Here is a 16,313-nt window from a genome sequence, read left to right as displayed (position 1 = left end):
TGCTTGTAAAAGTTTCATATTGAGCAATTGTAAGACATATTTATGTTTTTTGTATTAGTCATCTTACAGCTTTTTATTTAGCAAAGGATGAGCCTGTGAGATTTAAAATTATATTTGCAGAGGAAATCTATCATGTTTAATGGAAAGTGTCCAGAAACGTAACATGACTGCAGATCCCAAATAAAAACTGCATAGAGAGAAAGGGAGATTTTTGTGATGCCAGGTTTCCAAGGACTGTTTCATTCCATAGTGATCAAGTAATGTTTTAGTGGTACTTGCTGATTCTTGTTTCATTTCATTTACCTCCACGATTTACATTTTATGAACCTCTTTTAATCACTGCTGTAAAGATCAATTCTGAGTTACAATTCAGTATATAGTTAATGTTCCAAGAAATAGCTATGCCTGCCTGCCATTAATTCTAGCCTCCCACTGTATTGGCTATCCAATTTCTAAATCTGTCACTTGCCAGTTATGGAAGGGAGGGAGAAAAAAATAATCAGATAAAGCTGTTGAAAATTTGTCTCTTAATGCAAGGTCAGTACTCATAAGTATGGGTATAAGCAAAATAAAGCAAGGGTAAAGACTGATACTTTACATGACTGCTTGCAATATTGCTAGATCTTCTGCCTCCTTTCTGCTTCCCCATCTTTTTTTTCCATCTCATCCTTTACCATCCAACAATATGCTTTGGGCCCTGGTACCACTGACTTAGTTTTGCACTTGGTGGTTCTGCCACTGCTTTTATTTCCAGATTCAAGATACACTGAGTCACTGAATCTGTGAAATGCTCCATTTAGGTGCCATGGGTTGGCGTTGCTCTGTACCATCTATATTTGTTCTTTTTTTAAATCAAAACAAAACAATCCCCAAAGCAACCAATGTGCAGGGTTTCAAAGGTGTATTTGGAAAAATCTGTCATGTATGTAATGGCCTTTGAGAGATTGAAAGGTATCTTTAAGGAGTGCTGGCCTCCCAGCTCCATCCATCCTGTGTTGTGATTGCGTAAGAATCACACACGGGCATGAAGGTACCGCTCTGTGCACAGGGACTCTTAGAAAATTCCTGTAACAGGAATGTGTGCTGCTGGCCCAACAGCTCTGAATTTCCTTCATCTGATTTAATGACCATTGGTTCTTAGGGTCTAAATAAAGACTTTTTTTGTGGATTTAGATGAGAATGGATGCTTTGGGGATTTTCAGCTTATGCTTGCAATGATAAAAGTCTCAGTAAGAGGTAGACAGAAAAGTTAAAATCAGCATCAGTTTGTAGAAAAGGCTGTTTTTCATGAAGGTTTCCAAGGAGCAGGCTGCTTAGATTAATTAAATAATGTAAGAAACATCCCCACTAAGTCAAGTCCCCATAGTTCAATTTTTCCATCAGGAGACCAGAATTATGCACCTTATTTCTGAGGTCACTTCCATAATTACAACAACATACATTCTTCGTAATAGCTTTTCCTTTTTAATGGATATTTAAATGGAGGTAATTAAATATGTTTTCTTTCATACCCATCTCCTGAGAGGAAACCTAACAACTTAATGAAAATACAAGTGAATGGGAAGTAATAAATGTCTACTAAAAATAACTGCATTTTTACACTCTAGGCAGTATTGGTTGCTAATTGTTAAATCTCTCAGTGTGATAATGGGGAGATTCAGATGCCTGTCATACTATATAAAACTGGATTCCAAAATATTTCAGTATAACAAGCTACTGTTGAAAGTGTTACTTCCGTCAGAGGTACTGGCTGTTTATCTTAGGTACAGGCAGTCATGAAATATGGTATAAAAAGCAGAAGTATAACCTTTTGAAAATCAGATCTAGTTTCTTTTCTCTTTCACACATTTCTGGGCCCTTTTCTAATTTTTAAACTGTTCCCTCTGTGTCCTAATCAGTGGGATGATTGACTTTGGTCACTGTGCCAACACTCCAGGGAAATGCATTGTGTTTCTTCCACTGGAGCTGGACCCACATGGCTGCACTGCAGGTCATGCTCAACCTGAGGTGATGAGCCTCTAAAGGCTACAAGTTTGCATGGGCACAGACTGAACCTCAGAATGTCAGATCCTCCTCAACATACTGAGGTGTCTTTGGCCTCCAAAAGTGAAGTAGGTATTGTGTAGGCATTGACTGCCAAATAGAAACATCAGTTGTCTTGTACACAGTTAAAGAGCAAAGAGGCACAACTCCTTATGATCTGAATTTTTAGACCTTTTCCAATTCCCAGTCAAAACTAGAAAGGTTAAGGTCTACAAGAGAACGTTTAAGAATGGCAAATAAGGTCCAAAGCCTTTCTCAAGTTCAGCTTTGGTTTTTGGCTGAATGGCCTCTGAAAGGATTACGATGTTTCAACTGGTTTGTCCCTTCCTGTTGTCACAGTGACATCTCAGACCTGTTAGCAGCAAGAAATTCATTTCTCAAAAGCCTTTCAAACTCTCATGGAGGGAAAACCAAACTAAAAAGTGGTAATCAGAAGTTAGCCATTTCACATTGACTGTATTATGCTTTGATGTTTTGATTTGATCCTCTTTTTCTTGTTTAGCTGTAATATTACAGGAACTGAAATAAATGCAATGAACTGTTTTTCCTATCAACAAATACCCTAGTCTTTGTCACTCAGTTGCCTGCAAAAGCTGCTTATAGGGTCTTGTGTTTCTGCTATGAATATTATTCCTTCTTTCCTCCACATTTACCCGAAGAATCACAGAGTAGTTTGAGCCTAGTTCTATTTATAAAACAGATACATACAGAATTAATCACTTGCTGTTTAACACCACCTGGGAATATAAATTATCTGTCTGGGCTTCCTCAGTTAATAGGGAAGAAGATAAACATTTTAAGGGAGATTCTCTTCTATTCTAATGAAAAAAATCTGAGGTAGTTGGGATGAATGCCTTCTGAATGGGTTCCTTTATACTGAGCTTAAGTAACTATTATGGGTGAGACACCTCATTTCAGCAGGCTCAAGTTCAACAAATCCCCCTCAATGCACTTTGGTATGATATGAATGCCTAGGATTGAAGGGTAGGGCCTTGGGAGAGCATCCTTTGTTAACTCTTTAGTGTGTGTGTCTTGAAATTAGAATAGAAAGATAATTTTAAAGTATTAAGAAAAATAAAATTAAATACATGTTAAGAACTTAAGTCTGCTTCCTGCACTTGTAGAGAAATAATACTTCTTTCCTGTAAGACATAGAGATCTGGGACTACAAAGCAATGGATCTGTAGCTCCCCTACAGCTAATATCCATTCTATTCTATTTAATTACTTTTGAAATTTGGGTAAGGACATATGAAAGAGAATTTGGCTCTGAGCTTTACTTAATTCTTTTAAATGGTATGAATATTTAAGCGTAAAAATAAAATTATTAAAAAAAATTAATACCTGAGGGATGTTAATAAGGAGAGGTAATAATGTCCACAAGCCTTCTAGGATACAAAATAAGAGGTAGATAGTTTTTGTCTGTGAGAAATTACCAGAAGCTGCAGTGAGGGAAGAACTGTGATGAGCCAGAGAATCATGGAATTAGAGAATTCTTAAGACTGGAAAAGACCTCTGAGGTCATCAAGTCCATCTGTTAAATAAAACTATAAAGGCACTGACTCTGTCAGTGAGACATGATTTGAGACCATGATTTTTAGTAATCAGCAGAGTTACAAATTTCACTTCCCAGGCTCATATTTTGAAGGTTTTTTTTTTTTTTTTTTTTTTTTGGAAAGGGAGTCAGGAAGAGCTCAGGAAGACCTTCAAAAAATGAGGAGGCACCTCAGCATGTCTAGACAAACAAACTTGTGGTTCGCATGGATCAACAGAAGTAAACTCATGACTGTTCATATATGTGTGTATAGAATAAATGTCCAAGAAAAAATATTTTTGTTGTATTGTCTGTTCTCCCAGGATAACCAGTAGCACTGAAAAATTTTGTTAAATTCTTTTCTTCTGTATAACAGTTTTTCAGTGAAGTCAAAGGTGCAAATGACGCATGAATTGGTCCGATCATTCTGATTTTTGGCAGATCAAAATCTTACTTGCAATCTTTAGAGGTATTTCAGTGGTCATTGTATTTGAGTGCACTGCTAAGCTTTATGTTCATATTAGCAAACAGAATAAAAAAGAAGGTTTAGATTTGCTGATTGGAAGTTGTCATGCCTTTAATAACTTGAGTGACTGATTCAAGACAGTTTTCTCTCTTGCAGGAAGATAAATGTAAAATCTCTTCTAAGGTGGTTAACCTTATCTATTGGATTCCCATTTTCACAGAAATTAACAAAATGCTCTTCTAGCCATGACTTTAGATGTGTTGTAAAAAATAATCATCCAAGACTGACAGTAGTACATTATTATCAACGAAGCAGGGAGCTCCAAGGCACTAGGGTGCATATTTTAGAAGGTTTATGGAAAACCTCCCCACAGATTTAACTTCAAAAATCCATTCTCAGTGCTAAGAGTGTATGTATAGAGAGATGCGTACATACGAGAGATATAATGCATAATGATGGTTCTTTGATTTCCTTTATATTATAGCTGAAATGAGGTGTTTGTGTACTCCTGTCACTTGTACGTATTTGTTGGTCTAAGGTTTACTCTGTGTAACACTACCCTTAAAGCAAACACTCGAGTCTACATTTCAGAACCTGTATGTTAATGCCACGTGTTTTCAACTTCCACCCTTTAACAACAAATTACTATTTATGTAAGCTGTCAAATCCACATAGGACAGGCAGCTGCAGGAGAAGAAACTGAAGCCTATAAACCATAGGAAGAAGCATAAGGTGCCTATAAGAGACTAGTCTTTCCCTTTCTGTATTTAGCCCAGTAAGAGTGAATTATTCATTACAATCAAGCTAAAGCTCCTCCAGTCATGCCAGTTCATCCACAAATTTGTTGAAAATTAAAGCTCAACATGAAGCCTCCAGAGAATTACTCTGAGTTAGTAACACCTGCAAAGAACAAAGATTTCACTGTGGGGTAATTTGCTGTGTGATTGGCCACACGTCAGCAAAACTTGTAATTGGGAGAAACTGAATATTTTCTCTGTATTTAACTGATGAGGATTTTGTGGGGTGTCATTGTACGTTAAGTAGTAGAGTTATAATTTAGAATGTTTCACACCAACCGACTGTGTTTGTTTTAACAGCAATTTTTCTTTTCTATGAGATTTCTGTTGCTGTCAGCTGCTATTGCAACTTTATGAAATACACATGTAGAAACCTTTCTTATTCTTGGGGAAAACTGTCAGAGACAGGCTTTAAACTGTGGAATTTTCTTCCCGTGATTTCTTGTGAATTTAGAAGTTGATACTTTCCCCTGCTTAGCTGTATCTCATAAATGGCAAGCTAAGTCAGGATTTTGATCTCTATATCTGTAGCATGTGTACACTCAGCAGCTCCCTGGACGGCAGTGTAAACTACCTAAGGCAGATTTCTGTTTCTTCCAGATGTTTCAGAAATACACTCATATATAGTATGAAGAATTCAGGTGGAGCTCCTAAATCAAATTGGATATTAACATTGTTATCTATCCAAAAAAAGGACAGAGAAAGAAAAAGTCAAATTGCCTTTGCTCCATGTTGTGCTGCTTTGTTACATTCTGAGGTCTTATTTTCTGCATTTTCCACAAGTTCTATATCAATTCACAACTTATGTTTGGAGCAGAATTCAGGCTTCTGGCTGATGATGGTAATACAGCTCCAATGCAAAATGAGTAAAGCTCATATCATTCAAGATAGGCCTACACGGGGAGCCTCAGACAGACTTCTTGTCACCTGTCCTTCAAAGGGAATCAGCTCTGGTCCACAGTGCTGTCCTCGCTAGCAAGAGGTAGCCCTGAGCTCATTAGGTTGCTCAGAGACTTAGTTGCTTGATTCGTGCAGGTTGGCACGCTGACACAACTGGATGTGCCTGCTGCACGGGAACTGCCTGGCCTCTGCCTGCTCATCTCTGGACAAATGTGCCTTTGTGGCTTGCAGAGTTATGTGGCCTCATTTAAATCACAATGCACAATTTGCTTTCATGGCTGGAGTGCCTGAACCTAACAACCACAAACTCTTTGCACTAGAGAATACGCTTTTAAACTATGCACTGGATGGAACCTGTTGGTATAGTTTTCTGTCCTTCCCTTATTAATCTCTTGCCAACCTTCTCATTTTTGCTCCTTCCAGGGAAAACTCAAGTGCTTGCCTCACTAAACTCAAAATCACAGTCATAGCTGCTGGACTGTTTGGTTTAGGATTTTTTTGGTTTGGTTTTTTTTTTTTTGTTTGTTTGTTTTGTGTTTTTTTTTTTTTTTTTTTTTTTGTTTTGGTTTGTTTTGGGGTGTTTTTTTTTGTTGTTTATTTCTTTTTTCTCTTTTTTCCAGTTGTGACAGGAAAAAAACCTGCAATCGGTTAAAGACTAAGGAGAAAGAGACATATCTAACAGAGTGACAACTGCTTTCATATGTGTACTTTAGTATAGTGAAACTTGCCTCAGTGAATTCCTGTTATACACCTTTTACAGTTACTGGAATAAAATGTCCCTGGTGCCAAAGGCAAGGAACTCATAACTACATGAATGTGTTAGACAATAATATGTAGTGGGTACTCCTGCTGTACATAACAGCTGAGCTATTCTTACTGCAACACAACTAAGGGCTAATATAACACAGGTTTATTTCCTTGGATCAACATGGGATGTATTAAAAAATAATTTGCTGGGCAAGATGAAGCTTTTCAGGCTCATGTAGTCCTACTGCCTGTTCCAGAAGTTGCTGAGAAGTGTAATAAAATACCAAATCCCTACTGACTGACTAATCTTCCTTTTCCACAACACTTTGAAGTATTTCCCTTTTTCACTTTAAAACAGAATGGTGGTAAGTGGCTTCCAGCATAGAACTGTCTGTGAAAGTCCTGCCATGGGCTCCAGCTTCAAGCTTGTAATCTCCATGTCACCGATCATGGATCATCCTGTACTTTAACTCAGCTATTTAGAGGGTTAGAGGAAGACCTGGTGTTTGGCTCAGGGCTCCAGGGAAGAGGAGAGGAAGCATGTGTATTGTACAAGCAAACCTCCATGTCTCAACATCCATGTGCTTGTCAGAGGAATTTATCTGCTCCAGCTGTGCTGCTTGAAGAGGGGATTTTTAAGTATATATTTATCTGACATATGACGTGTTTGAAACATGCTGTCAGTTTCTTTCAGAGAAGAACTTTGTAGAATAGGGAATGTAATTATGAGGATGATCTAGCATCACCATAGGATCTCACAGTATGAACCAAAGTACCAACTAACAGCAGCTGATTGGGCTAGGTGCCATGTAGTGCTAGTTAACCCCTGTCCAAGAGGAAAGGGAAAGAAACAAGGAGCTGACTATCATTTTACAGAGAGGAAAACAAATGCACTGAAAAAATGTGTGTTGAGAAAGCGAATGGAAAATAAAAGCATCAAAAGTGGAAATCTGAAATAAGCATTGTGTTGTCAGCTTCTAGTCCATGTTTCTGTCTTGTGTCATGTACAAACTTCTATTGCTTCAAAGCTGTTCTTTTCAAAATGTGACGTCCATGTTAAAGAAATGCTAAAGAAGGAAAAGTAATGACCAAAACTGAAATAAAGGGACTCAAGGTATGCAAAACAGATTCCCACTTGTTTCAGTTCAAAGGGTTATTCGTTTATTCCTGCCCTGTTACAGATATGTACCTGAATTTATATGCTTGGTTTTGAATTATGTTATGAACTTGTCCACAATTTCTGAAAATTTGTGTACAGGGAGTAATAGCTATCTCAAAGTCTGAACTATTGTTGAAATACAAATGTAAAACAGATAACAAGAAAAGAAAGAAAAAAAAAAATCTGCTTTTCTAGGGTGTCCTGGGGCCAAGAAGAATGAGTTCCTGACGAGTGTTTTGGATGCGTTGTCCACAGATATGGTGCACGCGGTCTCTGATCCATCACTTTCTTCTAGCCGGTGGGTTTCAGACCATTTTCGTTTGTCTTTTAAAGGATTCCAACAGTGGTGAATGCATTGTTGGGGGCTTTGAGGAGCCTTCATGAAGGGTAAATTTCCAAGAACTTGTCTAGGAGAGTTTACTTTGAAGTGACTACTGTGGACTATGTTCACTAAACAGAGATACACTTGAGAGATGAATTCTCAGCAGCACAGCTCAGGGTTTATCTGTAGCTGCTGGTGCAAATGTGTGTCAGGCTTTGTTCTCCTCTCAGGCTTTTTTCTTGAATGTGTACTACCTTCCTGATTCATATTCTTCCTAGTTGCTTGCAAAACAAACCAATGCTATCAACAGTCACAGCTAGTGTTAAAAATGTGTAAATGCTGTCAAACTTTGGGCATCTGCAGGTCAGGTGCCTACCATTTGAAGAGGAGATAGCATTTATTTTTATAGCTTATCCTGTAATTCAATACATTTGGGTGTTTTATGTCTGAGAGAATCCATCATGTGTTGTAATTGGAGCTTCACTTTGCTGATTGCTGATCAACTTCAGTTGGTTACTTTACACATTTAATGCTTCTGCTATCTATGAAAGAGTCTTTTTCTCTTTTACTTCTCTCTCTGCTTTTCTCTGTTTCAGGAAATTTAAGGGGAAAGCGCTGTTTGCCCTTAAAGTGCTGCTTGTCACTATGATGCTGACCTCAGTAGGGTTTCAGAGAGTAAACTAAAAGCAGATTCTAGCGTAAAATTTGGGACATAGTTGGCCAAAGTGAAAAAAAGAGGGATTCACTACCAGAAGCCAGTGTCCAAAAGCAGGGAGTTTTACGTAACAATGGTGATGGTCATCCTATGGTGATGTAACTATTCTGAAATAAAGGTATTAAATACCAGAATTAAGACTAAATTATCTTTTTTTTTTTGTTTCAGGGTTTCAGAGCCTGATCCAAATCATACTCTGGAAGAGAGGGTAGTCCATTGGTATTTCAAACAGCTAGATAAAAATTCCAGTGGTGATATTGGCAAGAAGGAAATCAAGCCATTTAAGAGATTCCTAAGAAAGAAATCAAAGCCCAAAAAATGTGTGAAGAAGTTTGTGGAATACTGTGATGTGAACAACGATAAGTCCTTGTCAGTTCAAGAATTAATGGGCTGCTTGGGAGTAACAAAAGAAGAAGGTAAAGCAGAAACAAAGAAACGCCATAGTAAGAACCTTTTCTCTCTGTCGTCTTCACTAAATTCTTCAAAGCTTATGAAGTCTGATACTTATATGTGCCAGAGTTATACAAAATAAAAGAATACACCTGTCTGCAGCTAATGCAGCTGTTGCTTAGGGCAGATGGCAAGAAAGTTGCTTGTGGATCACTTTGCTCCAACAGGATCAAAAACTTCTTGTTGATTCTGACCATTAAATGTATTATGGTAGGAAACCTAAGAGGATACAGTAACAGTCATCAAAAAGTCAGTTTAGTGTTCTTATAGAACTGTGTTCTGAGTGAGTGGAAGTATCATACCTGTGCTTTTTGGCATGGTTGAGCTTTCTAATGAATTCTCTTTTCTCAAATGTGGTTTAGAGATGCAGAGAGGAATGTGGTCATCTGCCAAACAGGTGAAATGGCTAATACACAGACACTTTACCTTGCTGACAAACTGGTAGGAAGGGGAACAACTGACTACAGAGTATAATAGTCCCTGCAGAGTTCAATCACATTATTCCTGAAAATGGGAAAAATTAAAAAAAAAAAAAAATTCTTAACAGTAGCAGTAGGTCCTCATACTTTAAGAAGTTGTAGAAGAATGAATATAGTTAAATTGTTATGTCTGGTACCTTGAAGTGAAGCGAGGACAAAGGTCTCATTGGTTGTATTCAGGTCTAGAAGGGGAATACTGCAGAAAGACAAAAGAGGTCTACATTTTACTAATAAGGTAAATTGTCTATGGCTCCCAGTAACACATCTCTCAAAACAAGTATTGATCAGATCCAAGATCTTTTTTCTGTGGCTTTTTTTGTGGATCTCGTAATTTATATCTTGCAATTTTCGCTTAGATGGTGGAGGTTAAAAAATGTATATGGAGGTGGATGACTATTATCATTATGTTGTAAATGTGAAACACTTCTGTTCCGCTGTAGCAGGCACTCTTAGGACTTACTGTGGATGAAATTTGGGTCCAAAATCACTAGCAAGAGGTAAAGGAGAGCCATAGCAAGACTGAAAGCAAACCCCAATTTTTTCGACTTCATATTCCAGTGGAAAAAACCCCAAAGATTAGGATAAACTGCCTGTTTTGGAAATGAAAATTGTAAGAGGCATGAAATTATATGGAGATCACACACAGATTTGGCTAAAGTAAAAATTACATCCACCATAACTGAAGTTTTGTAACAGATCTTCTCCAAAAAAATCTATTCAATGACAACATTCAAGTTTGGAAGAAAAAAAAAAAAATCTCAGAAGTTTGGCATTGAAAAACTAATGTTGTCCTGTTGGAAAAAAGCTCTTAACCAAATCATTGGGTTGCTTTACTAGAAGTACATCATTTTAAGGACAAGACAATAAAAATTACTTTTGTTGGAATGCCATTATTCTATTTTGTTTCTCTTGCTTGATAATTAAAATTTCCTCTCTGATACTTCTTTCACTTGCACAAATGAAAGCAATTGCCACTTGACTGCAGTTAGAGTTACATTTCTAGGAATATATAACTCTTGTCACCTGAGGTGTGACAGCTGAGCTAAGGAGGAGGCTTCTGTATCATTTTGTGTCAGTTCCAGGCGTCTTGTGTGAGAAAATTTGAAGCAATATAAAAGCCAGAGAGTTGCAAAGCATGCTTTCTGAGGGGTGTATGAGATGCTGCAGTGTTGTTCAAGGTCCAGTTTTGTCCCCCTTTGTTCCAGTACAGCTTGTTTGACTCACAGACTGACATGGAAAACCAAGAGAGCGAGGTCCTCCCTAGACTCACAAGTTTGCTTGGGAAGATTAATGGACTAGCAAATTCATTTAGCTTTTTGGGGGGTTTATTTTCCCCAATTTTGATCACTGTCTTTGAGACTAAGAAATTTTTTAAAAAGAGTGATAATCTTGTCATTTTACAGATTAAATGTGAACAATATCTTTGGCTTGTAGAACTGTTTCTGTGCAATATCTTTAATCAAAAGTGAATGCTTTCCAGGCAATCTGCTTGTCCATGCTTCTTTACTGCCCAGGATAATAGACTATATTTACTGCTAAAGAGTTAATAGATTTAAAATGCTCAACCTTGACTAGATGCGATCTCTTGAGCAAATGGAACATGTTAATTGACAAGAGATGTTGTTTAACTTTCATATAACTCCTTGAAATAAGCAACACGTATATTGAAGAAAGAAAAAAAGTGGATGTGGCAATGAAAGAGTTGAAATATTTTATCTCATTTATTGAAAGCTGTGCTCTTACCTGATCTATAAAAATATCTTTTCAAGAATGAGGGCTTCAGTTCTTGAGGATAACTTGCAAACCATATTTATAGTGTTTTCTTTCCCCTCCTTTAGCGGTCCCTAGAACCAACACTGAGAGCACTTCATCCAGCAGGCAGGTGAGTACTGAGGAGAGCAAGGTCTCCATTTCTGCCGCTCCCAGGTGAATTTCTTGGGGTTTTAGCAGTTACCATTGCAGCTTCAAACTGCATTAATCTGCTATTCTGCAGAGTTACCAGAAAAAGATACATCACAATTAACAAATTTTGACATAAGTTCTATCTATGGAAAGCTAAATCAGTCACGTGCAGAGTAAATGTGCATAATTTGCAAAGCGAATTAGGCTTGTGTGTGGAAGTTCCTAGGAAAGTGTAAATTGACATATAGGACACATCGGATAATTTGAGGAGTGTAATTGAGCCCTTGTGAGTCTTCTGCATTCCTGAATGGCACCATTCCCATACACTTTTAAATGTGCATCCCTTCATCTTCCTTTAACTTTTGCTTTAGCTGAATTCTGTCAATTTTTCTTCGTGTCACACTACAGACAGAAACTTACATTCATTGAAATGAACATAGCCACACATTTCTCATGCCCTATGAAAATCTATACATTTCGCAAACCCCACTGAATTATTATATGCTGGCTTTAAACAGCTTTTAAAATCTTAGTGGAATGAAAAGAGCTGTCACTTTCAAATGCCTTTGCTGGCTGAGCAAAATGATGCTGAAGAACTAGGATTTGCATCAGTCTGCTAATCTATGTTTAAACTAAAATTGCAGAATAATTGGAGCAAATATAATGTCAAGTACCCTGACAACATAATCTGTGATATTTTTTAAATCAATTTTCTGCAAAGACTTGATCCTGGTTTTCAAAGTAGCGCCAGTGTATGTCATCTATGGAGGCTTGGCTACCCAAGCCATTCAGAGCTGCAAAAGGCATAAAAGCGGAGTTTTTAAATGAAGGAAATGTTCACTTTGAAAAGGAGGGATTCAAGTGAAAGGCCAGGAAAATAGGTTATAAAAAGTGGTTGTCAATTTATGTGTGTCTATTTTTATAACCATGTATTCTAAAGAAAATTTTTCTGGGCAGTACTGACATACCTTCCTAGAACTTTTGCATGGTCTTGAAGGAGGGCTTTTTTGAGTCCAGTAATTAGAATGGTCTAGTAAAAGGGTGATCTTCATACTATTCTTACCCCACTGTTGTGTTAGTTAGAGGACTTAAATTATTAATGCCCACAAAAGCATCAGTAAATGATGAACTAGTTTAGAAATTATTCATGTAAGCATATTATAAGAACAGCTCAGTTAATGCTGCACCAATGAAAATAGGAATTTGGCTAAAAATACCCCAAAACCCCAGTTGTGGTAAATGTCTTCCCATCTGTCATAAAGCTAGATTAATTTGTTAGAAACTGAACTCCAGGTGAACCTTCCCACAAGCCAAGAGAAATCTTCCTCTCAAAGTTGCTCATCAATTTGCTCCTTTTTTTATCTCTGCTTTGTTTGATGTTAGGTTTGCACTTCCTAAGGCAAGCTCAACAGTGGTTGTGGTTTCTACTAGAGACCTCCTACATACCTCTGATGGAATATAAAATATTCTCACAGCTACAATAATGTGATAAGTTTGTTTGTTTAAACAAGTGTTTGTGGTCTTTATTTTTCAGGTTTCCCCCACAAATCACATACGCTTTAAACAAGACAGCCTGAAAACAATTGTCCCGTCAGAACCCCAAAGCATTCAGAGGGGTTGTTTTAATTGTATAATGACAATTACTGGCACACGTGCATTACACTTGAAGCATGACAAGCCCTCTCCCCTTTCTTATAATCTGATACTAACTTGCAGAATTGGTAATAAAAGTGTCCTTAGAACATCTATGCTTTTCAATTTTGTCTAATAATTTTGCTGACTCGGCATCAACTATTTTAAGAGGTGTTACTCACAAATGATAGCCTTGAATTAAAGCTGGCTAAGAAAACCATCTGTTGGCAGTTTCATATTTGAACAATATATGGCTGCAAATGCAGAAGGTGGTTTTCATCACAGAAGTTCTCACTTGGAAGGAAGCTACTGGAGGGAGTAGAAGCTGCTCAAAGGAAACTACCCATCTAAGAAGGCCTGATCAGATTTGCACCACTCAGGACACACAAACTCGAAAGCTCGCTCTCTAGTAATTTGTTGTAGCAGTTTAGTTATGTACATGCTTATGTGTGCTCAGGCACATGTTTTTTCACATATGTGCAAATCTGTGTGTGTGTGCACTCACATGAGCTTACTGAAAGAAAGCAGATAGAGAAACATGCACTAATAAGCTGACTGAGGTTGTGGTTGCTGTCAAAGAGGTCAAATAGGGGGTGGGTCTGACAGGACCAGGTAGTGACCAGGTGTATGTCCCTTGCTCAGCTCCTCCCTGTCCAAAAAACACACGCATACACGCCCACACACTGTCAGTGAGACCTAGGGGGTTTTTTGCAGCCTAGCAGAAATTTTATAAGAAAGCCATAGATTGTTTGTGAGACTTTGGCCAGCAGCCCATTCCTTATACATCACATGCCATAGGAGATGTATTGAACCAGGAACTTGCCCAGGCAGTTGCTAAAACTGTGTGTTTGACAGGTAGAGATTTAAAGGGGCCATAGTAAGTAGTGAAGATATTGCTCCTACCCTTGCTTATGAATGCCATGAAGGACTGCAGGGCAGGAATTTTTTTATTCCCTATATATATTTGTGCAGAACTCTCCTTCTGGTAGTGGCATGTGGGCACTGCTGAAAAATAGAGATAGGTGTTTATACTGGACTAATTGAAAACATCATTAATAATGCAAATTTTCCCAACTTCCTTTCAGCAAGTTTCGAAGAAGCAAGGGTGAACACCTTACTGATCCAAGGCAGATCTCTTTGACATGTGGGAGATTTCCTCACCAAAAGGCAATAAAAACAACTGTAGTATTTGCACTTTGTACTTAAAAATGTAAATTCACTTTGTAGAAATAAAATATTTAAGCAGACTTTTTTTTTTAATCTGTGAAAAAGTAATGGCTGGTTTTGAAAAATTATCACATACAATGTATGTGTATTCTTTTGTTGTCTGAAATATGTAAAACATGTTGGAGATGTAAAAGTTTGCATTTAAACCATTTTTTAACAAATAACTTTTTGGCAAACAGTAGCATAGAAACCTGATTCTATGTATTTTGGTATCAGTAGTATGCCTTCTTTTTCTTAATACTGTCATTTAAGTAGAGTTATGCTGAAAAATCTACTGTATTCTCAATTTTGTCCAAGCAGTGTTGAATGTTTCAGGTTTGCAGGACTGAAAGAATTGTGTAAATTGCTGTTTACTTGGGTTTGCAGTTTTTTACTGAACAGATTCTTCATTGGTGGCAATATTTTATTTCATTTTGTTTTTATTGTAATTAGTAGGCTTTCCAAAGATCATGCAATGAGAATACAACCACTAATGGATTCAAAAAACAGTTATTCTACTCGGGATGCTTATAGAAGAATGTATCCTTTTATCAATTTTTGAAGTGCCTTTTTTTATAAGTTTTGGTAGGATTTTTCTCCTGTTTGATTTCACTTGGGTTATGAACACAGCAAACCAAAAGGAGTCAGGTGCACTGTGATGTCACTCCAGTCTGGTTCAGCCTGGGCCTAAAAGCATGTTTCTATGGTCAGTGCAAAGCAGGAGCAGAGTTTATATGGGTCAGAATTGTAAATCTTACTATAGTGACAGGGAAGGATAAGCCTTTTTCCCCTACACCTGGCTACCCCTATCGACTCTTTGGTTTGCCTGGGGGCCCACTAGAGGAGGAGCTATCACGTCGCCCCTGCCTGAAGCTTTTTCTTTGTTGTCTGAAGAAAGTTCTCAAAAGTTTTCATACTTTCTCCATTATTTTTTTCCCCCAATGTTTTTTTTTTATATGTGTGTCTGAGGGGGATAAGAACTTCCGTATGTGAATTTAGGGCAGGGGACCCAAATGAAATAAAGGTCTGCTCTTGAACAACTGTGAGCTACAAGTAGCTGGGTTGATCAATGCCATGGTAGAGGAACTACTGGCATCTAGGAGCTGACATGAGAAGGCAGGAATGTAGCAGCAAGCAGTGATTTCACTATGGTTTGTTTAAATAATGTGTGGGATCTGACATGTGACTAGCTACTCATAGTAGCACCCTGGCTTGAGCTTGTACCTGGCAAAGCTTTTTTGTGAATCAAAAGGTTTCATTTCAATTCCAACATATTCTGAAGTGATAGGAAACACTGTATGCAATGGAATTGTACCCCAGAAGTTGTGTACTCTAAGCTCTGGCAACAGGAGAAACCAAGATGCAACCGTGTGTTATCTTGTATTTTTGTTTTAAAAAGTATTTGTTATTCTTTTATAATGTTAAACTTTGAAATTAATCTCCTTTATAGATTAAAGATTAGTATGTTATCAAACTATGCTGGTGATTTTTCTTTTGCAACACAGAGAGATGTTTGGAAATAGATACACACAGTGGTGACTTCACTGCTTTGAGTTTACAAGAAACCTCAAGACCTCACATTGTGTCCATCTTCTTCACTTGCCTTTATTGAATTCTTTTTTAAGGTCATTCATGTCTTAGTCATACCACTGCTTCCTCAAAATTCTCTGTATTCAACTTGGGCTCTTGCTTTTTCTCAGCAAAGTGCAATGTGGCACATCTCACACGGAGATGATAACTTTTCTCCTCAATGTGTGTGTGAGCTGCTGGGCAGCTTTCAGCCTGGCTGGAAACAATGAGGAGAGAGAAGCAAACCCTCAGCATTCACAATGGCTTGTTTGGTGGTCACAGTATAGTTAATAGCAGCATTTTGTGAGAAGCATATAATTCCATCACTATGGCCTTTGGAGACAATATAAAAATAGGCTACCAAATACTTTGCCATGTCCATGGTTTGAAAAT

At 37.6% G+C, this 16,313-nt stretch overlaps 1 protein-coding gene across 1 annotated transcript in view; it reads left to right on the top strand.

Moving 5' to 3' along the window:
• SMOC2 (SPARC related modular calcium binding 2) overlaps positions 1-15,828 on the top strand; it is a 96,948-nt gene extending 81,120 nt beyond the window's left edge. Inside the window, exons 10-13 of the mRNA XM_008643395.2 lie at positions 7,841-7,943; positions 8,851-9,098; positions 11,450-11,493; positions 14,231-15,828. Of these exons, the coding sequence (XP_008641617.1) occupies positions 7,841-7,943; positions 8,851-9,098; positions 11,450-11,493; positions 14,231-14,254 (419 nt within the window). The 3' untranslated portion in view covers positions 14,255-15,828. The remainder of the gene's footprint in view (positions 1-7,840; positions 7,944-8,850; positions 9,099-11,449; positions 11,494-14,230) is intronic.
• Positions 15,829-16,313: the final 485 nt, after the last annotated feature.

The sequence above is a fragment of the Corvus brachyrhynchos genome, unplaced genomic scaffold (assembly GCF_000691975.1).
Source record: "Corvus brachyrhynchos isolate BGI_N302 unplaced genomic scaffold, ASM69197v1 scaffold70, whole genome shotgun sequence".
Lineage (NCBI taxonomy): Eukaryota > Metazoa > Chordata > Aves > Passeriformes > Corvidae > Corvus > Corvus brachyrhynchos.
The sequence above is the reverse complement of the archived record's forward strand: the minus strand, read 5'-3'. Positions and strand labels throughout refer to the sequence as shown.